This window comes from Syngnathoides biaculeatus, chromosome 10 (genome assembly GCF_019802595.1).
Source record: "Syngnathoides biaculeatus isolate LvHL_M chromosome 10, ASM1980259v1, whole genome shotgun sequence".
Taxonomy (NCBI): Eukaryota; Metazoa; Chordata; class Actinopteri; order Syngnathiformes; family Syngnathidae; genus Syngnathoides; species Syngnathoides biaculeatus.
The window spans coordinates 25,011,786-25,036,967 of record NC_084649.1 but is presented as its reverse complement, the minus strand read 5'-3'; the positions used below and the strand labels follow the sequence as shown (position 1 = coordinate 25,036,967).

General features: G+C 41.4%; 1 protein-coding gene across 9 annotated transcripts in view; it reads left to right on the top strand.

The window, feature by feature from the left end:
• The window catches only part of LOC133507548 (R3H domain-containing protein 2), a 46,878-nt gene that overhangs the window by 6,771 nt on the left and 14,925 nt on the right, over nt 1-25,182 (top strand). For 4 of the 9 annotated variants that reach the window (XM_061832699.1, XM_061832704.1, XM_061832701.1 and 1 more), the window contains exons 3-14: nt 14,927-15,067; nt 16,285-16,441; nt 16,535-16,757; nt 17,227-17,268; nt 17,606-17,692; nt 17,819-17,942; nt 19,380-19,458; nt 19,742-19,801; nt 20,866-21,006; nt 21,086-21,194; nt 21,331-21,426; nt 21,850-21,899. In XM_061832699.1, the coding sequence (XP_061688683.1) occupies nt 16,599-16,757; nt 17,227-17,268; nt 17,606-17,692; nt 17,819-17,942; nt 19,380-19,458; nt 19,742-19,801; nt 20,866-21,006; nt 21,086-21,194; nt 21,331-21,426; nt 21,850-21,899 (947 nt within the window). In that variant the 5' untranslated portion in view covers nt 14,927-15,067; nt 16,285-16,441; nt 16,535-16,598. The remainder of the gene's footprint in view (nt 1-14,926; nt 15,068-16,284; nt 16,442-16,534; nt 16,758-17,226; nt 17,269-17,605; nt 17,693-17,818; nt 17,943-19,379; nt 19,459-19,741; nt 19,802-20,865; nt 21,007-21,085; nt 21,195-21,330; nt 21,427-21,849; nt 21,900-25,182) is intronic. The other 5 variants (XM_061832702.1, XM_061832706.1, XM_061832707.1 and 2 more) reach the window with 3 other exon arrangements.

Genomic DNA, 25,182 nt, shown 5'->3' with positions numbered 1-25,182 from the left:
CACCTAGGGGCAATTTAGAGTGTCCAATTAATGTTGCATGTTTTTGGGATGTGGGAGGAAACCGGAGTGCCTGGAGAAAACTCACGCCGGCATCGGCCGGACATGCAAACTCCACACAGGGAGGGCAGTGATTGAACCCGGGTCCTCAAGACTATGAGGCCAATGCTTTCCAGCTGCCGTGCCGCCTGCGTTGATTAAATTAATCAATATTAGGTCGTTTAACACTGTATGGTGATGTTTTTTTATTTTCCATCTGGAGACCACTTCTGATTCTGTTTGTAGCACTGAACTGTTTATCCGTGGTATCTTTGGCCACTGATCCTCGCTTTGTGCCTCTCTTTATCTATCCTCTTCTTTTCTAAGCCTTTCACCTCACTCTTTTTGCTGTCCCACAAAAGAGTTGAAGTGTCTGCATGCAAAAGACTTGACTCAACCGGCCGAAGCATTAGATGCCGTGAGTGCCCGTTCACTTCATTCCTGGTTATGTGGCCGATGTGAGATTTTTTTGGGGGGCTATTTTGTGAGGACAGTTGTCAAATATGCAACCCGTGTTTGTTGTTGCCATCAACTTAAAGATCTCGCTACCATTCGAGAGTTCCTTTTTGAATCTATTCTAGACTTTAGGACAGCAACGTTTCCTTTGGAAATTATGCATTTTATTGTCCCAACACAACCTCTCCATGTAAGAAGAATGGCTGTAGTTTAAAGGCTACAGCCGATGAAAATCATGATGTCTGTGACCCAAGCACCCTATGGGTGAAATTAATCTTTGGGAAATGATTTAGCAATTATTAATTTGAGATGAAACCTATTTCGTCAGTGGGTTTGAATCCCATTGGCTGCTATTTTAGAAATCTATCATGCTGTGCTAACATCTGACGTGAAGACAGCGGAAGGCATTTTACTAAATCTCCTTGATCAACTATGGAGAAAATTGGCAATTCGTTATTTTTAACGGGATGGGAAAATCAAAATTTTCCAAGCTCCAGGAGGTGTTGCCGTCGGTCTTTGAGGACAAAGCTGGCATCATGTTGTTGTTGTTCAAGACAATTCATCAATCAACAGTCAATTTTGCATAGTTGACAAAATGCATAAAAATTGATGAAGCGATTGTTAAACATCACAGGACAGTAGGTTTGAATATGGTAGTGTATTGTTATTGTTGTATCATATTGTTAACGGCTAACGTGGTTTCATAATCATCTTGGCCACGTCTTTCTTTGGTAAATCAAAGCTGGTGCTTGACGTACTTGGATACCAGATGAAGCCTGGTTCCATGTTAGCCAACCAAAGCACAAAGCATTCATCCCTCGAGGTGTACCTTATTCCGAGCTCTCTGCAGATCGTTGCTTTGATGCTGAACTTTTGACTTTCTCCTCTCGTAACCACTGGAGCTGCAGGGAGAAAATGCAAATGTCGTCTTGAGGGATTAAGGCTTTCCCAGCTAATGAGTTTTCTTTTTCATTAATTTTTGCCTGCTATCTTTGCTTTCATATGCCTTGTATTTTTTTTTTTCCAACAGCAGTGCTGCGTTTTGCCATCAGCTGTCAGCTCTTAATACTAGGCAAGAGAAGTTCCCGTCAGTCATCAATGATACTGTAATTCAGCAGCCTCTGCCTTTTGTATCAAACCCACTGAAGCAGTGTGATGACTGTGGCATATGAAATGTTCTTGCTGTCAATGCAGCTGTGAGAGTCTAGACATGAACTTTACATATCTGTCTTAGCATTGTGGACTGGCTCTTATCCTACCTCAGAAGCTGCTTTTACAGGTGGTGGTAAAGGTCATTGACCAGTCGTGAATAGTTTAAAAAAAAAAAAATGAAAATTCTAGTCCAAGCACCCCTGGTGACTGATTCGCGTAGACTTTTTAAACAGCTTGGGTTCTCACAAGCCCGTGGCTTGACTGTCACTGCAATTATGTTTTAGCACAGAGGCGCAAGATAGCAAACAAGATGAGCGAGAGAGAGGGAGAGGGAAAGAATCCACGCAAAAGGGAGGAGGGTTTTCAAGAGACGGGAGCGGTGCGAGCATCGCGCATGATGGCATGACGGCGGGAAAGAGCCTGCCAGCAAGGATTTTTACGTACTGGTGTATGTGTGAGTCTCATTGAGAAGAAAAGTTGTATTAAGAAGAAAGTTGAATGAGCTGAACTTGGCTGAAACTCGCAGCTCTCGTCCCCCCCAAAAATGGAATTCGTTACGCTTTCCCATTTAGCGTCGAGAGTTCATTTTGGTCCAGAGCTGCATTTCTTTGTGCCGTTATGGTTTTTCCGTGATTTAAAATAAAGAAAAAAACAACTACAACCTGACCTGATCCAACTTGGCTGGAGATCCTTTGAGATGACTTCGTCATACAGTAAGCATGTTTTGTCTCTGGGTTATCTGATGTTAAAATGAAGCTATAGTCCCAGTTTGTAGATCTTGGCGCATGATTTTATACCTTGGTAACTGCTATACGCATGGCATATAATTGATTTTTTTTTTTTTTTTAAATTCTTCTGTAAAATTCTGCTGTTATTCCCTTAACCCTTGTAACTTTTTATCAGTCTGCTAGAATTGAAATTATCAGTAGTTGTTTTACTGGGTTGTGAACGCAAGCTATGAATCACTTTTGGAGCCCGTCATCTTGATAACTCCCATTAATTTGAGGCTACTTAAAAGATTAGGTAACGAGGAATTCCCTTCGACCGTGTCCCCTTGTGGGTGGAGGATGGTCGGTGGAGGTGGTCACGGCGCAAATATGCAGTGCTGCAGCGGTGTCACATCGAGGAGCGAGGGGAGGGTGTAGCGAAGAGGGGCAACCTAGTCGCTTACATAAGGCTGCATGTGGGAAGTCCTGTGTTCAGAGACCTTGACGCTTATCCACAATGATCATCATAGCTTGAAGGTACAGCAGTGGCTTGTGATCATGGCAGTTTAGGTGTGCGCCTCACGTGCTCCAATTTCATTTGATCTCCAAGACAATGTGCATCTGCCCATCAGTATTTTTTTTCCGTCTGTTGCGTGAGACCGAATGTGCGGGGAGCAGCGAAACGCGAGGAGGTGAGCAAGAGGCGAGAGAAGCACAACAGAAGAGCCCTCTTGAATAAAAAATCTGTTACTAAAAATAGCAAAGCGTCCTCATTGACTGTTTCAGGTTGAGAAGACCTGGCTTTGACGACCTTCTCTCTCCTGATGGTTACAGCCGTGCGAAATTACATTATCTTTCGTCATTCAGCTAGGACATGGTTTAGATATTTAAGAGAAATCTGGGTGGTCATTATTATGGTTCCTACATTGGAGCTTAAAAAAAAAACAGAGCTGTGAAACGCATATATGCAATATGAAGCCATTGCAGCTCGACACGCAAGCCACACTTATCTATAACACAAAACAGTGCAATCTCCAAAGTTGGACACTGTTTTATGACACAGCTTAAAATTTTCAGTTGACATTTTATTTGGAATAACTGCTGCATATTACCGTTATTAAAAAATGAATAATGAAAAAATATCTACAAATCAGTCATACTGATTTATTTTTTTAATTAAATTTTATTTCTTTAAATTTGCACTATTGCTTTCCAGGTATTTGGCCCTCCTGCAGCCTGCATACTAATTACCAGTGCGTGGGAAAAAAGACCAAGCGCAAAAGAGATGTTCAAGAGGCAAAGGGAAGGGTGGGAAGCAAAAAAAAAAAAAAAATCAATGGCAACCTCCGGAGTAACTTACTGTTGTAATTGCCTTTTAAGTCAGCGTGTTTACACTGCCTCACCTGGAGCCTGGAAGAAACCTTCACACCAGGGTCCAGAATGGGGTGGGTGAGTTAAGCTTGGTTTCAAGTTGGCCTGGTCACTTTTGGTTGCGATTCTCACCGGCTGACATTAGTCTTGGAGCGTAGCTCTCGTTTGGCTTCTCTCAATGAGTCGAACAAAGCAGAAATTCAATTAGCTGTGATGATAATTATGAAGTTTAGGGAGAGTTAAAAATAGACTGTCCACACTAGGAGACTTTTCAGCCTTTTTTGATTTATACGTTTTGTGAGTTTGTCAATGCCCCAAAAAACAGAGCAAAAAGTTGTCATTTGAGGTCACTGCTTGTATCTAGGACTTAAAAGTTTGTAGAGAATGGATTCAAAGTCAAGAAGAACTAGAAAGTAAGCAGAGGCAGGCAGAGGTTTTTGGGTGTGGTTATTTAATTTTTGTTACAGGTAATCCCGCAGGTAACCCTCGCCCTGTTACCACACAGTCCGGTTTTCTTTGTGGTGTACTCAGAATTCTGCGTAATGGATAGTTATGATCCTGCTAGTTTTGCATGCGCCACACTGACTATTTTTGGGGCGCAGCTTGCTGCATTGTATGAGTGACTATAGTATTTTATGCTCATGCAACAAACTGCGCCTGACTTGGTGATTGGCTGGTTGCCTGATTCCTGGGTAAAGCTTGCTAGCTGGCAGCTGTCAAGCCTCCATCACTGTTGATGGGCAAAGCTGCCAGCTGTTGTCAAATGAATGCGAATGTCATGGAAGCCGCTGGTTCCCATCTGGATTTAACCAGATAGACTAACTGCATTTTTCGTTATATCCTAAGGATGAGTACATGGTGTTTAATGACGGCTACTGTAGATGGTATCTGCACAATGAATATGGTTGGGAGCCTGCTATGGTGCTGCCAGTTAATCCTTCCAATTTCCCCATTTTATCGTTGTTTTTTTTTTTTTTTTTTTTTTTAAGAAAAAAAATTGTCAAATGCACAAAATATATTTTGTGCAAGGTTTAGAGATGTGAATGAAGTCGACTCAAAATGAATGGCTATTTCTTCATTTAGAAATAATGAAAACAAATTGCCTTTTTCTTATCATTTCATCTTGCATTTATTGTGTCCCTTAAGGTCATGTACAAAATCGGAGCCACAGTTTTTTTTTTTTTAGTTTATCCATCACACTCGGATCTACACTACAGTGTGTGCACCAATGGTGGGAATTGACTGAGCCAGTATTGATCTTTGTTGTTGTGCAGCGGGCAGTTTGTTCTAAGTGTGAATAAATATTTTGTTTTAAAAAAAAAAAAAATATGAAAAGCATTGGCATTTTTATTATGCAAGGATAAATGTTCAAGCAGTGTGTATATATGAACCCTGTCAGTAATGTAGCTATTTTTTTACTCACATGCATTATTCATAAGCCTAAATGTCAGAAAATGTGGATGTATGTGAGAATTACCTTAGTAACTGCAGCCTGTAATGTCAAAGAGCGATCAAACAGTCAAGTGACTTTGTGTGAATCTTAAATTACTCTTCTGAATCCCACACGGCTGTCGACGTGTGAAGAAGCTGCACATTTTAATGACTATTTGTGAATGAATCACATTCCAATTACTCTCTAAGTCTCATTAGGTCCGTGGGATCTTCGAGCCATGTTTGGTAGGCACGCACGCATCTGTTTTTGTCGGCCGTTTAGCCGCGTCGTTAAGAATCCCCCTTCTCGTGATGGTATGAATTTATGTTAAACTCGGTACCCTCTGATAATGGCCTTGGAATAGGGGAAAGGAGAAGGTGGGTGAGTACGAGGGGATCGTGAGAGTGAGGAAGGGAGTGAAAAATATGGGGGTGTTGAGTGGTATGGCTGTATTTCTCTTGGCGACAGAGCCTGTTGCCATGGATCTGGTCCTCCCATTGGCAGAGGGCTGGTCCAATCACTTAACAGCACGGATTGTTTCATCATTGAGAAGTTTTTCCCTTTCTCTTCCTGTCTCACTCGTGAGATGCCACTCCGCCGTCTTTCTCACATCCTAATGGCTACCCAGAAAGACTGAAATAGAAGTTTGGATTTAAAAAAAAAAAAAAAATTTTAAGGGGGAACTGTAGGAAATAGAACATTTTTTTTTTTTTTTTTTTTTTGGGAATGACGTTTTGTAGGTGATACGAGGTATTTATTCCTACCGATCAGTACTCCCATGAGAGGTAGTGGGTACAGACAGCAGTGGAGAAAAAGTATATGCAACCACATGCTTTCTTTTAGTGTATCCTGTTTGTAATGGTACAAAAGCATTGGTTCCCTACTCAAATCATTTTGTAAAGTTAGCCCTCTTATTGGTCATCAAACAAATGTAAATATCATACAAATATCACCCAAATGTAGTTAAAATACTGTTATTAAAAATTTCACTTAATCAAAAAAAGAAACTATTCAGTTACCTTTCCTTGTGTAGAAAAAGTAATGGCTCCCTAACCCTAATAGCTGAGCCATACTCTGCAGCAACAACTCAAATCAACCGTTTTCTATAACTACCACGGAGTCTTTCACATCTCTGTCGAGATATTTTTGGTTCACTCTTCCTTGTACAATTTATTTTTTAATCCAGCAAAAATTGAGGGGTTTCGAAAAATGAATTCAGTTTTTAACCTCATTCACAGCATTTCAATTGGATTCAAGCCTAGACTTTGACTAGGGCATTCAACCTTTTTTTTTTTTTTTTTTTTTTTTTTGCCATTCAAAAGTTGACCTGGTTGGTTTTGGATCATTATCCTGCTTCAGAAACAAGTGTGCTTCAGCTTCAGGTCACAAACTGATGGCTGAACATTCTCCTTTCAGGATTTTATGTTAAAGAGCAGAATTCATACTTCCATTAATCACACCAAGTTGTCCGGGTCTCGTAGGAGTGACGCTGCCTTGGACCATTGTGCTATCCACGACTCCGAGCCAACAAGTTAGCTGGCAAGCTAACAAGCCAGCGAGTTAAAGATCTAAACCTCTAATTTGCTCTCTCCACCATGGAAACATTGTTGAAAATGTCAACACCTTGCTCCCAGGTGTTGTCTTTAAGTTTCCAGCTAACACACACACACACAAAAGTTAACAATTTATCAGCACACAAGTTACCAAGCTAAGGGGCTAAACACCTCACTCCCACTGTAACGACGTCATTTAAAATGTCAGCGCTTCACTCTGAGTTCTGTGTTTGTCTTCAATTGACATGAAAAAGTTAAATTCTATTAAGCATAACCTTTGTGGCACAATATTCATCCAGTAGACTACAGTGAAGGTACAGTATATTTGATTGACAGGTGAAGGGTTAGTGTCTAGTGCCTTCAATGGACTGACCACAGAGTCTTGCAGTTAGAGGTTGGGCCATATTTTTCATGATTTCAGAGGCATTATAAAACAATATTGTTGTGATAGTTTTGGTGAAAATATATCATCCTAAACTACTTATCGCGGGACTTTCACTTACAGGAGCGATGAAGAAGTGATGGGTAAGTACGGCATCTAGAAAAGGAACCTTGAGGGACAGATGGTGTTGGACTTTGCAAAAAGAATGGAATTGGCAGTAGTGAACACTTTTTTCCCAAAGCTAGTGCGAGGGGAGTCTGTAGCTCGACAGCATAGGATGGTGGTGTTTGATGGTTTGGACATGTCCAGAGGCGAGAGAGTGAGCATATTGGTAGAAGGGTGCTGATGATGGAGCTGCAAGGCAAAAGAGTGAGAGGAAGACAGAAGAGAAGCTGGTTGGATGTTGTCAGGGAAGACATGAGGGCAGTTGGTGTTAAAGAGGGAAGATACAGGAGATGGGCTTACATGGAAAAAAATGACGGGCTCCGGCAAGCCCTAATGGGACAAGCCGAAAGGAAAAGAAGACTGTGAAAGAGTAATAATGCATTCTGTTTTCAGTTTACTAGATTTCATTTTATTCTTTTGCTGTTTTATACAATACTGTATTTTTTTTTAATCAAAAAGCTTGAAAAAAATGTAACGTAAAAAATATATATACTTGCAAATCAAATCGAACTTGGTCACTGTACAATCCTTACTTTCAACTTTGTACTTTGGCATCACATCCTTGGTTTGGCGTACCTTCCAACTTCTGCACGTCCCGACAGGAAACTTTACCTAGAACTAAACATAGGTCCTAACTAAAGAGAGCGGCGGTAAAAGGGAGACTTGAGGGGGATCTGCAAAAAGGTGGGGAGGTAGGTAGGTAACGAGGACGGGGAGGAAAGGAGGGAGCGAATGAGTCATAGCTCGTCTCACAGGACTGAGTGGGCCGACTGTGGAGGAGGATGGCGTCAGCAGCAGGGCTGACAATTTAAGAAGTTGCATTAAAATAGGAAGAAAAGGAGCGAGAGAGAGCAAATGCTTTCGCCGTGGGCGGATGGCGCGAGTGGTATCAATGGGTGGGGTTTAGGGTGCGGGTGAGGGAAGGAAGGAAAGAAGGGGTGTCCTTGTTGCATGGAAAGAGTAAGGACAAGAAGGGGGTGCTTGCAAGGACATAGATGGTTCACGAGAAACCCTGTCTTCCGCTACCGTTGACCATGTATGTCGGGTTTCTGTTGTCATCTAACACGTCGCCTTGATCAGTTTTATATAAGGAGGTGTGTCATGTTGCCAAATGATACATCGCTCCTGTGACGCTCAGACTAATGGGCTGTCCCCTCCGCCCCACAGACACCCCCACCCCCACCCTTTCCCTCTATGGGAGATTGTGCAACCGATTCAAAGGGGAATCCTCTCTGACATAGACGAGTGCGGCACCGCCGCACACACTGCAAACACTACTGATATATGATATGCGGAGGCTCTGAGCTTGCACAAACTCAGCTGTTACCACACAGACTCATACGGCATCCTTCACTGTGTGGAGAAATAACCTTGCTGTCTTTTGTGAAATGGCTTCTCTCTGACGTCAAATGGGCGAGGTGCACGGCCGAATACAGACGAGATGAATTGGGTCAAGCTGCTTCTGGATGGCTTTCCCATTGCTGTCTGCGGGTTTGTCCACACATGGACATATCGTACCTGTTTACACGCTGCCTGGGTTTTAGTCACCTTCATTCAGCCTCAGAGAGAGCACACAGAATCATTCTAAAGTGTGACATTTCCAGTCATACTGCTATTAACAAAATAACCGACGAGTTCAGAATTTCTCACTGAACAACAGTCGTCCCAGGTTTTCTTTACTTTCAATGTCCGTGTTGTATTCGGCAGAATAATGGTGTGTGGAAAAAATGCCTGAGCAGAGGCCGCTAAATGAAAGTGGTCTCTTTCGACGGGAAACAAGTTGAGACTAAGGGCATCTGGTATATGTGGCCTGTGGTAAAGAGTTGAACTCTTAAGAAGAATCGTGGTATGTTGTTGTTGGTGTCAATGAATCTGCCTCAGTGTGAAAATGGCTTCAAGCACATCTCAACATAGAACCGTGTAGACCTTCCAGCCATACATACGTATACATCGAACAGTCACCCATTCTTTGCATGGGATTGCTAGCTGCTAAGCTAAAGTGCTCCACACCAGCTAATATCTGCAGCTGGCTCGCTAGCACAGCTATTCATTGCCCTTTTACTGTGGAGAGCCGCTCCTCTAGTCAATAATTCTCGCCTCCACGGCCACGAGTAAGCTACACTTTTCACAAGTATTGTAATTAATAAAGGACGGTGAATAGTGGCTAATCATGGAAGAGCAGGGAATAAACGACTTTGAAACAATGACTTAGAATAAAATAAAAACTGGACTGCGGACAGGCCCCTTTCACGTGGTAATTCTGCTTCAACTTCCGGTCATGGCAAAACTTTGCTTTAGGTACTATTTCATGTGAAAGTTGACGTCCTTTGACATCCTTGTAGTTGTAGATTCTGAAACATGATAAGATTGAATTTAATTGGAATACATTAGGTTTAGCTTTTTTGTTGCGCTGTTGGCTGTCAAAACCGTGCAGGCGGTTGCAATAAAATAACTTTTCACCAGTAAATGTTTCATCTTAACCTTCATAATCAATTAGTATTATACAGTTATTGCATCATTTTCCATAAAAATGTGGATGCCCTGACCAGAGGTCAGAGGTTGTTGACCATGGCGGAACCAATGATGGATACAGAGTGCGCGGTCCAGTTTTATTCTACGTCGTTGCTGTGAAGCCATGCTAACTGCTCAAAATGTAGAGTTGCGGAATACCAGAATAAGTGCTCAAGTTGTACTGTGCACTTTTAACAAAAGTCTCCATGGAATTGCATCAAAGTGGAAAGTAAGCAACTATGAATGACAAATTAGCTGTTTAATACTCTAGAGAGAAAATAGAACAGTTCCAGAGGAAGCATACTTGTTGAAAAAACAGAAATGAATCAGTTTGTGATCTTATATGTCAGTCAGAAGATGCCTATAAGGTATATCAGCAATGGATCTACAAATATATTCTACTTTATATATAAAGTTTATTAGTGTACAATATATTAAATGTCATGTTATTCGTGTTCATTTGCACCATTATAAACTCAGAGTACTTGATTTTAATATTGAGCAGTTTGATCTCTACCATAATTTTCCAACATTTCATTGCCTTTATTTTTTATCTTGTTTGTTACTATTCTGTATTGTATGTTTTGTTTTAAAATCAATTGACCTTTGCAAAGGTATTGTATACCCTCTTTAGAAATACTTACATTGTCAATTTTGCACATTTATATTGCGGTGTGGACAGTTACTGTGAAGGCATTCAATTTTTACAGAATATGAATTTGGCCATACTGCAGAATCAGATGACTGCTGGTTATAGCCAAGTAGTAGTGCTCTTCACTGCAGTTAATCCAGTTTGCAGAATTCATCAATTATTCTGACAATCCAACCATCAGTTTTTACAGTAGCTTGGAGAGTTTAAATTGTATTTAATGTTAAACACTTGTGTCAACATTTAATTTAGGTTTAGTACACTCACAAATTCATGTTTCACAAATGTTCGTTTCAAAATGTTGAAATCATAAGAATGTAGAACCTGTGCATCATGCTCGTAATTATTATCCATAACTCCAAATTGTTAACTCCTCTACAGATACATGTTCGTAGGCAAATAATTCTGTGCACTGTCCTGGAATCGATTGGATAGTCATTAGATAGGCAGCTGCAGAACTAATCGTGCTAACAGTTGGCAAGCTAGGATCCAGCAACAAGCTAGTATCTGAATGAATGTATATTTTTGTACATTCCATGAACAATGTTGGGTATTGGTTTATGTAAGTCTTGTTGGATATCAAATATGCATAGTACAAGAATTACTGTTTCTATTTTCGCACCCTGACTAAGGTATAAGTAAATTATTTACAGAGTAGAATTTTAAATTGGCTGCACCATGAAATCAGTCGATTCATCAGGTCTCATTTGTGTTATTCAGTGGTTAGAAAAGGTCTTTTGGTTGATTTATTAGAGAGTTAAAGTGACATTTGCTTGTGCTATAGTGATTTTTAAACAAGGTGCGGTCTTCTCATTTCTCTAACTCACCCCACCACTAACTATTGCTCTGCCCCTGATCCAGTTCATCCCGTTGTGGCTAAATCTGACACTGAGCTCGTATCACTAGCAAAATATGTATGCGACTCTTAGCCCCAACACACAAATTCGCCTAAAGTAGCGCCAATACACAGCGGGATCTCTTTCAATAAGTGTGACAACATGGATGCTCACGCGAATCCAGTGTTTCATCTCAGCCAAGGATCCTTTGGTGTGGAAACTTGACACACTGGGCAGGGCAGCTTGGCCTCCGCACTTGTCGTCGTCAGGAGGGTCCCATTTTTAAGTCATCAGTGCATATTGTGTGCCTGTGAAGTGGGTCAGCATGGTTTTCACTGCAGTGCTGCGACAAGCATGAAGGGGATCTTTGTGAGGCCTTCCAACACTGCTTTTCACATACTTAATCATATTAATTTACCAAGGTTCCAGCTATCAAATATATTTAGACTCGAGTATTCTAACAATGATGCCATAAAAAGTGATTTTATTTTATGAAACATAATAACGTGCATTTGAGGTGCAAGTATTATATTTATCCACTTGTGGTCGGCATCCTCTCGATCTACGATAGTGTCTATGACTTTGAGTGTTTATGAAACCTGGTATGTTTGAGACGTGAGACCTGGTCTGGTGAATGACTTGTGGCATCACCAGACAGGATTGTAGAGTTGGCTGACAGTTAACTGGCTAAGCCGTCTGCGTGTTGAGTGACTCGGCGTGATTTGTGCCCATCGACAGCTCGTGAATCAATGTGGTTATGTTTTCATCTGGATCGTTCTATAGTGTCTATCCATGACCACCCGCAGTGGCCTTACATAAATGTTCTACCAAGCATATGTAGCACATTAATTTGTGCATGAAATGCCCTGTATAAATACATTTTGCCATGCTTTGCATTAGTAATGTGACACAATCATCTGAGACTGATTGCAACCTGAGTATGACATAGCAAGAAGTTAGAATATTGCATGATTGGTTCTGGGAGAAATAATGGCTTTTTTGGGTGGAAAATCTCATCAAAAATGCGTTCAAATGAGGGAATCCACCCATCAATGTTCTTCTTTTCTGAGGACAGTCGCCGGGTCACTAGTTTTGGCAGGGAAGCCCAGACTCCCCTCTCCCGAGCCACTTCATCCAGCTGGAAGATGTCATATCTCCAAGATATCCTGAGTTGTCCCCGGGGCCTCCTCCCGGTGAGACATGCCTGGAACACCTCACCAGGGATGCATCCTAATCAGATGTCCGAATCACCTCTTCTGGCTCCTCTTATTGTGGAGTAGCAGCAAGTCTACTCTGAGCCCCTCCCGAATGACCTTGGTTCTCACCCTATCTCTAAGGGAGAGCCCGGACACCCTGCCAAGGAAACTCATTTTGACTGCTTGTATTCTCTTGAGATAAAACAGTAAAACTTAATTACTTCTCAATGTACTGTATCTCCGTGACCATCTCATTTCATCTTCTAGTCGGGGAACCGCTTCTGTGATTGGCTGACCAGTTTCAGTTAAAAATATTTCCATTGTCTGGCTCACTGTTTTTACAAGAGATTACTCTGAGAGAACCGTCAAATCAGTTCGTACTCAGTATACGTGACCTTGATTGGTGCAGACTACAGTTTTCAAATATTTGTATTTTTTTAGTGTCCGAAAACATCCAAAAAGTTTTCAAGTGGTCTTGTGTATACTGGCTCTGAGGGATTTTGTCAATAGCCAATCAAATAGTGAGACGAGGCTGCAGCTGCAAAAAAAAAAAAATTGTGGTCTTTCAATTTAAAACATTCAATCAGCCATCCGATTTCGAGATTACTTGTCGTCCTTAGGGTCGACAAACTATCCTAGCTGACTCTGGGCGATAGGTGTTGTGCAGTGTTGTGAAAAAGTATTTGCCCCAGGGTCAAATGCTCACTCTTTTGCATAGTTTTCCCACTTTAAGAATGCCAAACAAAGATAACCCAGGTAAACAAAATGCTGATTTTAATTATGATTTTATTTAAGGAAAAAAAATCTATTCAAAACCTTCTGGCTCTATTTGAAAAGGTAATTGCACCCCTTGTTAAATCATGGGTTTACTGTGGTTAATCACATTTATTGGAAATCTGAGTTCATTTTCAATGACTGAACCCAAGCTTGGTGACCTCCAGACCTGTTCAGTCATTAAATCACTTAAATAGAACCACTCTGACAAAATGAAGTTGGCCAAATGAGCTAAAAAAATCTGCAACAAAATACTACGATCCAAAGAAATTTCAGAGCAGATGAGAAATGAACTAATAGACATCAGTTTGGAAAGGGTTACAAAGCCATTTCTAAAGGTTTAAGGCTCCAACGAATCATGGTCAGCGCCATTATCCACAGATCGAGAAAACAGGCAACAGCGGCAAACCTTCCGAGCGGTGGCTCACCTAGAAAGGATTACAGGTGCGATCTAAACCAATCCATCAATTCCCCCCTCCCCAGTTTAATACAAAACTTTAAAATATTCAAGGTGTCATTTGTTAAAGAAGGCATATGTTAAATTTAACACTTAAGCGTGTTCATTATTTTTGACTGCTTATCAGTTTTGTGCGACTGTGAGCCAGGAACCTTGTACTAATCTGAATGCTAAACAAATGCGTACCTTACTGCTCCTTCTTATTGCTTTCAGCCATTATCAATGCGCTATGAGACGTGTATTTATTTTTGCCATCATACTCCCTCCTCGCCGGTACTCGCGCAACACGAATGGCAGCAGTTGAGAATGACGTCTCCATTTCCCTGGCAACCCAGTGTGCCTGTAGCTGCGAGTGTGTTGCGAGAAGCAGGCGGAGTGTGAGGAAGGAACACGAGAGAAGGTTGGGGTGGAGGAGGAGGGACTAGGTGAAGCCAGTTTATTCATAAGGACACAATTTTCACACGGTGTGGCCCAGGGACCGAGCCTTCAAATTCTAACCCCAAGACTTTTGTTTTTCAGTTGGCCTTAGTGACACACAGATAAACATACTTTATGTCAATAACTTACTACCCAATACCACACTTTAACTAAATTGGTCCAGCTCGGCAGCTCCCAATTCAATGAATTTAAACATAAACATAAGAGGATGTACCACAACGGAGATGGTTTTTCTCTATAAGGCAAAAAGTGGGAGTCTTGTAATCAGAGTTGTGGGCGTCACTCTGAATGCCGCTGCCTGTGACGCAGTTGCTGTATCTTTTCCCGGGTTCTCCCTGCTCTGGGAAACCCTGCCTCGATCGTTTACTTATCGCAGACGATCCTGCAATACGCACAGGTAATCTGCGCTTGCGGTTGCGGGCGAAGCAAGCTGCACCGGGTGCTCTGCGTGATTCCACAGTCAAGTTTGTTCAGCTCGGTTTAAATGTCGTTATCAAACATATTTTGGAATAGAAGAGAGCCTTGGGACGCCTTAAAAAATTGTCAGAGTCACAGATTCAGGAAATGGAGAGCAAACCTGATGGAATGTGAGTCTTCTTCTTCCTCTACCCTCTCAGCTAAATTCAGCAGCAGCAAGCAGCAGAGATGAGTCACTCGCTGTGTGTGTGTGTGTGTGTGTGTGTGTGTGTGTGTGTGTGTGTGTGTGTGTGTGTGTTGTGTGTGTGTGTGTGTGAGAGAGAGAAACATGACGTCATACGTGTCTTCCTTTTTTTTTTTTTTTTTTTTTTTTTTTTTTGCTTTGACTGTTCAGGGCTCCCAAGCGGAAGAGCGACCATGTTGCTGCATTGAGGAGCAGGGAGACACGCGAGAGGCCCCAGAGGAGCGCTGAGGTGGTGGCGCCTCCTCCCCGACTGGCCGGCGAGCTGCTCCCCCTTCACTTCATCTGATCGCTGTAACTATATTGTTTATTGGATTGTAGCATTTAACCAGGTACACTGAAACAGTTTTTTTTTTTATTGTGAAAGACCATTACAGGTGACGAGGTAAAAAAAAATCAAGTCTGTCGTTGGGGTTTAATGTCTTCAGATTTTTCCGTAGGTGAAAACCAGGTGGTAGTCCAGCCGATTTGGATTTATCGAGATATCGTTTTTTTTTTCTCCTCCCAGTTTTCAACTACCTATCTGCATCTCTAAGCACATGCTCACACATTCTCTCCATCTTACTTGCACAGGCCCTACGCTGCGGCTCATTTGTACACATCTATTCGCATTCACACTCTGTTGCTGCCTTGCAGACAGTTTGAAATTGTAAAACAAAAAAAATATAATCTACAAGACAAAACAAATTACAGGAGGAGGGAATACTTTGCTGTCATGTATCGTAGCAAACCTGGATTATTGGTCGAGTTGTATAAAGTTTGCGTGAGACCATGAAAGGGTCTATTTTGTGATTTGGTGGGTGGAGCAGAGGGGGCGGGGGCTGTTGAAGGAAGAAGAGATTTGCGTGTCCATGTGATCAAAGCTAACAATTTGGGGTATGGGGGAGTTGGACAAGTTCTACATGCGGGCGCTGACATGAAACATTTTTTTTAATAATAAAAAGCTGATTGATTGACCGCTAATTGTTTTCATTTTATCGCCAAAGACGAATTATATTGTCATTTTTATTATTACAGGTGAGCGTTTGTTCGGTTCGGACATGAAGATCTACGGGCGTTAAGATAGCGTTAGCAGTGCCTTTTCAAATGGGCCTCCGTTTATTATTTTTTAAGGATGCACTTCCATATTTACAAGTGACCTCACCATCAATGTTACTTTTAGGAAATTATTTCTGCAACAGCGTACGCTTGAGTTTGGTTCTGATTGTTGAGTCAGTGGCATTGCCCAACTCTGTGTTGACCACACACAAACATTTGTTTTGGCTTAAAATTGCTGGCCCTGGACTGTTTTCTGAGCAAATTAGACCGGTAAAAAAATATGTATCGCTCTTAGCACCCTCCAAATGACGATATCAGACATACAGGCCTTTGCTGATTTTAATGAGAAGGAATAATGTTCCTTTTGGGTTGTGGGCTTATCTCTATGTGCGTACTCCATTACAATCTGATAAAAATTACAGTCAATTAACCCCCATTAATAATTGTCACTAACTCAACATTTTGCTCTCCAGCCCAACCTTGAAGGGTAAGGTTTACTATGGCCTGCACTTCACCTCCTGCTGCAGTCCAGCCAAGTGCACTACCTTAGTGGCTTCTTCACTGCACCTCCTCCAGGTTTTCCCAGCCAGTGTCACTGTAAAACGTGTCCAAACGATCTATCACCCAGAGGTAGCTATGAATACATTCTCATATACAAACCATTATTTAGAATTTTTCTTTGTTTTATCAACAACGACAACAACAAAAAAAATCTCCTTCCAGACACCCCTGGGTCCCGTGCCCAAGTCCCTTCGTGTCTCCCACCCTCTCCCTCTCCCAGAAGAAGATGTCAGTTAGCCTGACACCAGACATCCAGAAGGAGGGAGAGAGTGGGCCACTCATCGAGCCCTGCAGTCGAGGAAAGACCTCCCCTCAGCCCCAGGGCCCCAAGGATGGAACGGTAGAAGGTCTGGAGCCTGACGATAGCTCCCCACAGGATGTACAGGTTGGGTGGAATGAACTAATTGTCCATGTACCTCTTTTCAATAGTCTTGAAAACACCATTGCAGCTTTCTTTCTTCTTTTTTTAATAGACAAATTTCATGTATTGTGTCAAAGTACTTTAGATGAGTCGCTCCCAAACATTTTTCCTTGGAATCAACAAAAACATGAACAACAACAGTGGGTTGTAACTTAATAATGATGAGTTTTCATGATGGTTGCCCCAGCACGCCACCAGTTTGACAACCACTGCTTCATATCAACTTTAGTATGATATATATATTTTTTTGGCCATTAGTAGAAGTCACAAATCGTAAAAGCAATACAATAATTGGTGTTTCTTTCGTGCTATTCAAGTGCTCTGTTACAATTGTACACCACCTTGGTTAAGGTTAATACTAAAGACATTTTTATTTGTAAAATATTGTCAATCTTTTTTTTTCTGTTATTTTCTCCTTGAAATTGTTTTGCAGAAACGGGCTCCCAACCATAGTCATGGCAGGAAAAGGGCAAAGGTAAATTTGTTGCTCTTTTTGCTCATCTATTGGACACAGTTAGTTATGTATGCCACCTATCTATCTATCTATCTATCTATCTATCTATCTATCTATCTATCTATCTATCTATCTATCTATCTATCTATCTATCTATCTATCTATCTATCTATCTATCTATCTATCTATCTATCTATCTCTATCTATCTATCTATCCATCCATCCATCCATCCATCCAAGTATTTACACCCTGTGACCCTTATTTAGCGCCACAACCGTCTTTAATTCTATTTTTTGCCGTCGTTGAATACATAAAAATATATGTTAAAGGACCGGTATAATGTCTTTTCCGTTTTAGTCTAATGCTAAATTGAAGCTGGTTAGGAGCCTGGCAGTGTGTGAAGAGTCTTCTGGGCTCTTCTCCAACGATGGCCCTCCAGAATCGGTACCGTCACTCTATTTAATTTCAAATGAATGAATGAATGAATTTTCAAATGAAGACCTACAATAAGTTTTGGTATCACTTTTGATGTTCAACCCCTTAAAATTGATTCATGTTTGTTCCCTTCAGGATATCATCCAGCTTCATATCAGCTGTCCATCAGACAAGGAAGAAGAGAAGTCCTCAAAGGATGAGTTTGAAAATGAAGAGAAGGAGAAGAAGGACAAGGGTCCGCGGAAGATGTTATCGCGTGGTAAGTTGATTATAGAGCTTGAAGTTGGATTGTTTTCTTACTGTGTGTAAACCAGACTGGTGTGATATGTGGGCTACGTGCATCATGACATACAATGCTAACCTACTGAAAACGTGAGAGCTCCCATGCACGGCAAGGAAAAAAATGCGTGAGTGCGGCATCCAACCTAAGGTCCAACACAGCACATCATACCGCCAACAATCCCGAGTCACCTCCTCCAAACAAAATGTCTTCCACCAAAACTGATCTGAGAGGGGCGACACAGTTCTTCCAGATGGCATCCACGCGACTGAAAATACGTGGGGGGGGGGGGGGGGGGGGACACCGCTAAATAACCAAAAAAAGGCGTTACCGTTTTCTGTGTAGGTCATGCAAAAATCATTCTTCAATAGGGATGCACCGATCCCACTTTTCTTTCCTTTGATGTGAGAACTTGCCAATACCAAGTGCAAGTACTTTCTAATGAGAATGTTTTACTTTTATCAAATATTCTTCCGAACAAAGACCAAAAACCTTTTCTTGAACCAAAGTTTTACTCAAACGTAGCACTTTTTAGAGTAACAACTTGAATTATTGCCATTTTAGCATTTACCTGCATGTTCTTCTGAAAGTCTTGCCATACAGTTTCTAAAATATAACCTGTAACAGAAGGTGTTTTTCTTTCAGCGTCTGTCAGTACCAAGTTACTGTGGCCCTATATCACATACATTACAATAGGTTTCACGGATTATTTCACATTTGTACATTTTTAATGGCCCAATCGAGCTAACGTCTTTAAGGTATGTGGTGGCCTGATACAGGGCCATCGTGGTGCAGGGTAATTGGGACACCGTTAACATTGGAGCCTTTTAGTTATAAAAACAAAGCCTTTAGCAGGACATCTGAATTCATACTTTGTCACATCATCAGTACAGTCAATAAATTGTCACGGCCCAAGTAAAAATGTTATAATCCGGCCTGACTGACAGCTTTTTACACCTTAAGATGCTTCTAAGGCTCCATTCAACTCATGATGCGTTACAAACACACAGACAAGACAGCTTATTAGCTGATGTCCAGTTATATTTGTTCATAGTCGCGCGAGTAAGATGATAAAGGTAATATCTTTCTTTTTCCTTACTTCCTCTCATTATCTTCCTCCCTTTCTTTTTGGGCAGGAGCTCTCAGGCGTCATTAGAGCGAGTGCGGCAAAGATCAAATAGCTGTCCTAGTCGAGTGGAAAATAGTGGAAAACGATCCCCTGAAGTGTGTGCGTGCACGTGCTGAAAAGCGTGCATTAAGTTTCCTCTTGTTTGGCCTCCCCTGAGCGTCAAGGAATTAATACCGTGTCAGAACCCAGTTTGGCCATTTTTTTAGAGCAGATTTCTTGACACCTTAATGTCTTAGCTTTGTATGGTCTACTACATTGAAACTTAACTTCTGTCTCTTTCTCATCAGACTCCAGTCAGGAATACACCGACTCCACGGGTATCGATGTGCATGAGTTTTTGGTCAACACACTGAAAAACAATCCCAGGTTGGAGCTTGTTCCTTTCGCACGTGCTTTTTGTGGAACATAATTTTTTGTCGTTAAATAATCATTTTAGTTTGATTCATAACTTCTGAAAATGGGGGAAAAAAAAGACAAACTTTGAGGAAAAGCAGTGATTAACTTTAATTCCTGTATGAGCAACTTTTTAAAATGTAAATCAGCAGTATTTATTAGCCAAGATCAGTAGATGTTTTTAAATCTTATAGTAAGCCAGTAAACAAGTCCAGGCACTGATCTTTCCCTCTCTTCTGCCATTTTGGGCTCGTAGGGATCGAATGATGCTGCTCAAACTAGAACAAGATATCCTGGAGTTCATTAATGACGACAAGTAAGTTTTTTTTTTCGTTTTTTTTTGAGTGGCACTTCCATCAATTTCCGTGTGTTTCTAGACTTGTCAAGGTGTTCAAATAAAACAAATTGTAAGGTCAAATGTGGCAGCTTTTAACTGACAATATCTTGGTAGATATTGCTTATAAGTGCTCCGTTAGTCACATTTCTGAGTGATTATTCATGCTTACGAGATGACAGATTGTATTTGTTATGGGAAAAAAAGCATCATTTTATTGTCTACTCACTTGGGCTGAACAATTAATTGTATTTGCAATAACATTTCAATGTGGGTTGCGAGAATGCTGGGAAAGGCTCCGGTACTCCCACAACCCTTGTGATGATAAGTGGCTCAGAAACTTGATAGATGTGAGGGGAAAAAATGCAATTTTCTCACCACAACGACTGGATTTGACTTGTCATTTGGGGAGTGGAGCAGAGCAGGCCACATACCACCGCATTGGCCACACGTAATTTCTGTGAATTTTCTGTCTCTCAAGGTCTTGAGGTAAATGTCAAACATATTAAATATGCATTTTGCCCGGCAGGGTAAAAAAAAAAAAAAAAAAAAAAAAAGCGCTCGCTACTTGAAAAGTCGCCAATCAAAACACATTCTCTGGTTGCATGATTTTAAGATGGTGTCACCCTCTTGTCAGTGACCATGATAGAGAATAAATTTCTGTGACCATATTGTGCCTCTTCTGAGTCTCTGAATTAAACTTAAGACACTGATGAATTGTTACTCCACGCTTTATTGGTGAGGCATCGTTGTTGCTGCTTAGAATGTAGTAGCAGTTATCTGCTCTTTTTTCTCTTTTAATTGAGACAATGTTACGTCATATAAATGTATAATCCAGAAAAAGATTTGTTCTCTCTACTTTTCCTGCACTTTAAGATGGGTGACATGAATGACTGATCACTAGGATGTATTTTTTTTATTGTTTTTTTATTAATTTATTTTTAGACTTTCTAATGAGGCATTTAAGTTGTAAAGTCCACATTTTTACACATAATGTTGAATTGGTAAATCCAGCCCTACTTAACTGTGTGTTCTGTTCGTCTTAGTAACCAGTACAAGAAGTTTCCTCAGATGACGTCATATCACCGCATGCTGCTGCACCGCGTGGCCGCCTACTTTGGCATGGATCACAATGTGGATCAGACGGGCAAGGCGGTCATCATCAACAAGACGGGCAACACGCGCATGTGAGCATTCCTTGAGGACCTCGGCTAGGACCATAAGGTCTTACACTAAATAACTGAACTGGTTTTATGATCTTTTTAGCCCTGAGCAAAGGTTCTCGGAACACATCAAGGATGAGCGCAGTATGGACTTTCAGAAGAAATTCATTCTTAAAAGAGATGATGCTAGCATGGACAAGGATGATAATCAGGTAAAATCCAGCCTCAGTGTACTCAATAGACTTTCAAGTGGACTGCTTTTTCTCATTTTGTTACATATACTCGTCCCTTGTGTTTTGTAATCGGATGCCCCCCCCCCCTCACCTCCCCCTCCCCCGGCAATATTAGATCCGTGTGCCACTGCAGGACGGCCGGCGTAGCAAATCCATCGAGGAACGAGAGGAAGAATATCAGCGGGTACGAGACCGGATCTTTGCCCGAGAAGTAAGTTTTAGATCTTGGTTTGCGAAAAAAAAAAGAGAGGGGCTACAGTCTTCTGATCTTATATTATAAGGTTTGTAAAATGGAAAATTCATTTATTTTAAAGGAGTATTTAAAGGCTTTAAAATGAAACTTTTGTTTAAATATTATTGAAGCCGAGCTTCAGTGTTAGAGGTGGTCACTGCAGGGTATTTACTGAAATGAACCTGTCAAAACCTGGATTATCCAGTCAAATAATTGCAGGGAGGAGGGGCGAACGGAGTTTTGACCACCAAACAATAGCAACTGTGTGTTGTTGGAAATTGTGACACACTTCTGTCAATGGGTCTTTACATTTTTCATGTTATTGTGAGAGTTTTGGAGCTGTTGCATTGATGTTAAATATGACAGTGCCCCAGGGTGAGTGATGCCTTTCATAATGTGCAGGTGTCCTTTTTTTTACAGTCCTCTCAGAATGGATACATCAACGACAACAGGTAAGATGATGCGTTGCCACTTCCTCTTTCATTTTTGTGTTGTTCATTGATAAAAAGAGGAAGGTTTAAGCACTAAATCTGACAAGTGTCACCAAGTTTGAGTTCTATGACGAATGTGTCTCGCTCTAGTCAACAATTTTAAGGTTAGCTGGATATAGTTGTCTGGTTCAAGTGACACAATTCATTTTATTCTTTGGTTCAAAGTGGCACAGTTTGCATATGGAATAAGGCCTATTCCAAATGTGTATAAAAATGTGCCCCTTACCCGATAGCTGCCCATGTGAGTCCCACGAATAGTCACAGTCGGCTCATCATCAAAATACAAATACTAGTGACATATATACAGCTGCCTCTGCAAAAGCAGTACAAATATGTGCAATTCATTAAAAATCAAAAAGAGTTAAACCTGTCTGTTAAGTAGAATTGTTCTTAATTCTTCATTAGTTCTAAATCCCTCAGCATAATGTGGCTCCTCCATGTTTTCAAGCCAGCTCCTTTGTTCACACCACACTTGTTTTTAAACTTAATCTGGTCAGTGGCATGGCTCAGGTGATAGAGGGGACAGCTTCCAAACTGAAGGTTCTGTGTGCAATCCTTTGACCTGTGACCATGTCCAAGTGGCTCTGACCAATTTATCCAATTTATCATCAGTTATCGCTCTTGAGCACTTAGTAAGCGTCATGAGGTATCCGCAATCTTTTAGAAAGAATCGAAGGAAGGGCTCTAGTCCTAAATATAAATTGACTCCCAGAGCCGTGAACTCTGTTCCAAAAGCACCCTGGCCATAGAACTTGAAAGAATACTGTATAATATTCAGAGGAAAGGAAAGCCTGAGCTTACAACTTATTATGAATGTTGCTTTGTGTGCATTTTTCCCCCCCTCCCTGCCTCCCTCGTCCTTTTCAGGATCTAAAGTGTTGCACTGTGATGACCTCTCCCCACCCCAACTCCCCTCCCCTTTCCCCCCCTGTCAACTACAGTCTTGTAATGCCAGCATTTTCTCCCAATATTAACCCCAACAGACTTTCCACCGAGGGCTACTGCTCTAGCTCTCAAAAGAGGAGGCAGATCTTTAGGTATTGGGGTGCTGTTGCACTTGTACTTGTGTGTTGCCATGCCCATACTTGAAAGTGGATAAGTGATGATGATGATGATGATGATGATGATCTATATTTTTGGTATCTGCTTGGCATAGTCTGCTGATTGATGGCTATTCCACTCGACTGCACCGTGGGCCTCCCATGCATGGCTGCTTTGTGGTTTCATTGAGTACTGACCGATGTACTTTACCTTTGGACCTACCATCCACCACTGCCATTGTATAAAGTACTCACATTGCCTCCACAGCGACATGCTTGTTTTGTGGTTGACCTATTCTTGTAGTTTTCGTAAGCATGTCATGTCGGCAAAAGTCATATGATGTAACGTAGCCAACATAAGGAGATTGCAGAGCTGAGATCATTCCAAACTGGTGTCTAAAATTCATTTACTGTGTTGGCCGCCGTTGTAATAGACGGCGCATCTTAAATAATCATAAGGCACACCCTTTTACCTCTCCGAGGAACAAATTCATGGAAATTGTAATTACGTTTATTATCACACAACCTGATTAACGCTATTGTTCACACATTTAACGCTCTTTTAAGAGGTTTCGTGTTGCTAATCATAACTGCAGCATGTACACAAGCTCTTTTTACCGGCTGCCACTCGGAAGTTGTAAACAAGTTCTCCTGCTGCAGTATTAAAAGTCACTCACTGACAGCCTTCCCAGACTTCTAAAGCAGTTAAGGCTTGTGAATGTGGGAAGGTGATCTCACATTTATGCTAAGACCTTTTTCAGCGATTTGCACCTCTTCTGGTTCACTTTGTGTTGCGTGCATGTCATGGGGAACTTCACTATGACACTAGTTGTATAGCTCTTTTATTTTAAGATCTATATTTTAAAATTATTTATTTGTGAATAACAAAAAGTTCAAGAATAGCCCGACCGTAATATATAGTCGGCCCTCCCTGCACAAATAACCAACACCACTATTCATCCGAAATGGGGAAAACTTTGTGTTTGAAATAAATAACTATTTCTTCCTCCATCTATCCATTTTCTTTAACCCTTGAACTCATGGGGGTTGCGGGTGAGCTGGAGCCTATACCCTGCTGACTTTGGGCGAGAGAATTAGGACTGGTTGCTTGCCAAATGCAGGGCCACCTACCGTAATTCCCGGCCGACAGAGCGCACCTGGTTACCGAGTAGATTTGTAAAGGAAATTTCATTTGGTGCATATATACGCCGAAGCTGTGTGAAAGCCGCAAGTGCCCACATTGAAAACCACATTGAAATACGAGATATTTACAAAGAAAAACTGTATACAGAGTCGCTAACGCTAGCGCCGCGCTAACGCTAACAGGGCCGGTTAAAATAAAACTTACTGGTAAATATCACTGAGACACGCCAGTAACACAGCAGCAACACCCCAGCGCGTCACTAACGCTAGCGCAGCGCTAACAGGGCTGGTAAAAGTCACTTCCTTGGCACATATATTCCACCTGTCTCATTCTTACCTTTTCCGGTCGAGTGCCTCCTTGCAGCTGTTAGAAAAAATGCACAAATTAGCCACATCACCGCATAAACCGCAGGGTTGCAAGCGTGTGAAAAAAGTTGTGGCTTGTAGGCCAGAAATGATGATATATATATATATATATATATATATATATATATATCCATCCATCCATCCATCCAAACAAACAAACAATCATTCAAACTCCTAGACAATGTTTTGGTAATGTGGGCAAAACCCAAACTCACAGCCAAGACTTGAACCTCAAACTCAAAACTATGTAAGGCAGACTTTCTAACCATTAATTCATCATACTGGAAGCCCACCCAATCTTACCGTATGAGTTAAATGTGTCTCTGAATTGACATCACAATGGTGAAGGAAGACATATGTTAACTTTGGAATGGCTTTTTGCCTCTTCACGTTTGGCTTTGTAGCCTGAAGGCGTGGCTACCTTTATTGGCGGTAGAGTCGACTCATAAACCTGGCAAGAATACCGAAGCCGAAGCCTCTGCACTGTAGCACGGCAATGTACGTCATGCCGCACGTTTAGATTAGACAAGAAATGACTTGACCGCGTGGCTGTGTATGGCTCTGTGGTAGGAAGTCAGAAGGAGAGCCCGGAGACCAAATAAGTGATTATCTCCTCCAGCTGATCCCTCATTTCATCCGTTTCTACGTGTGGATGTGCCTTTATAGAAAATGGCATCCCGGCTCAAAATAGAATG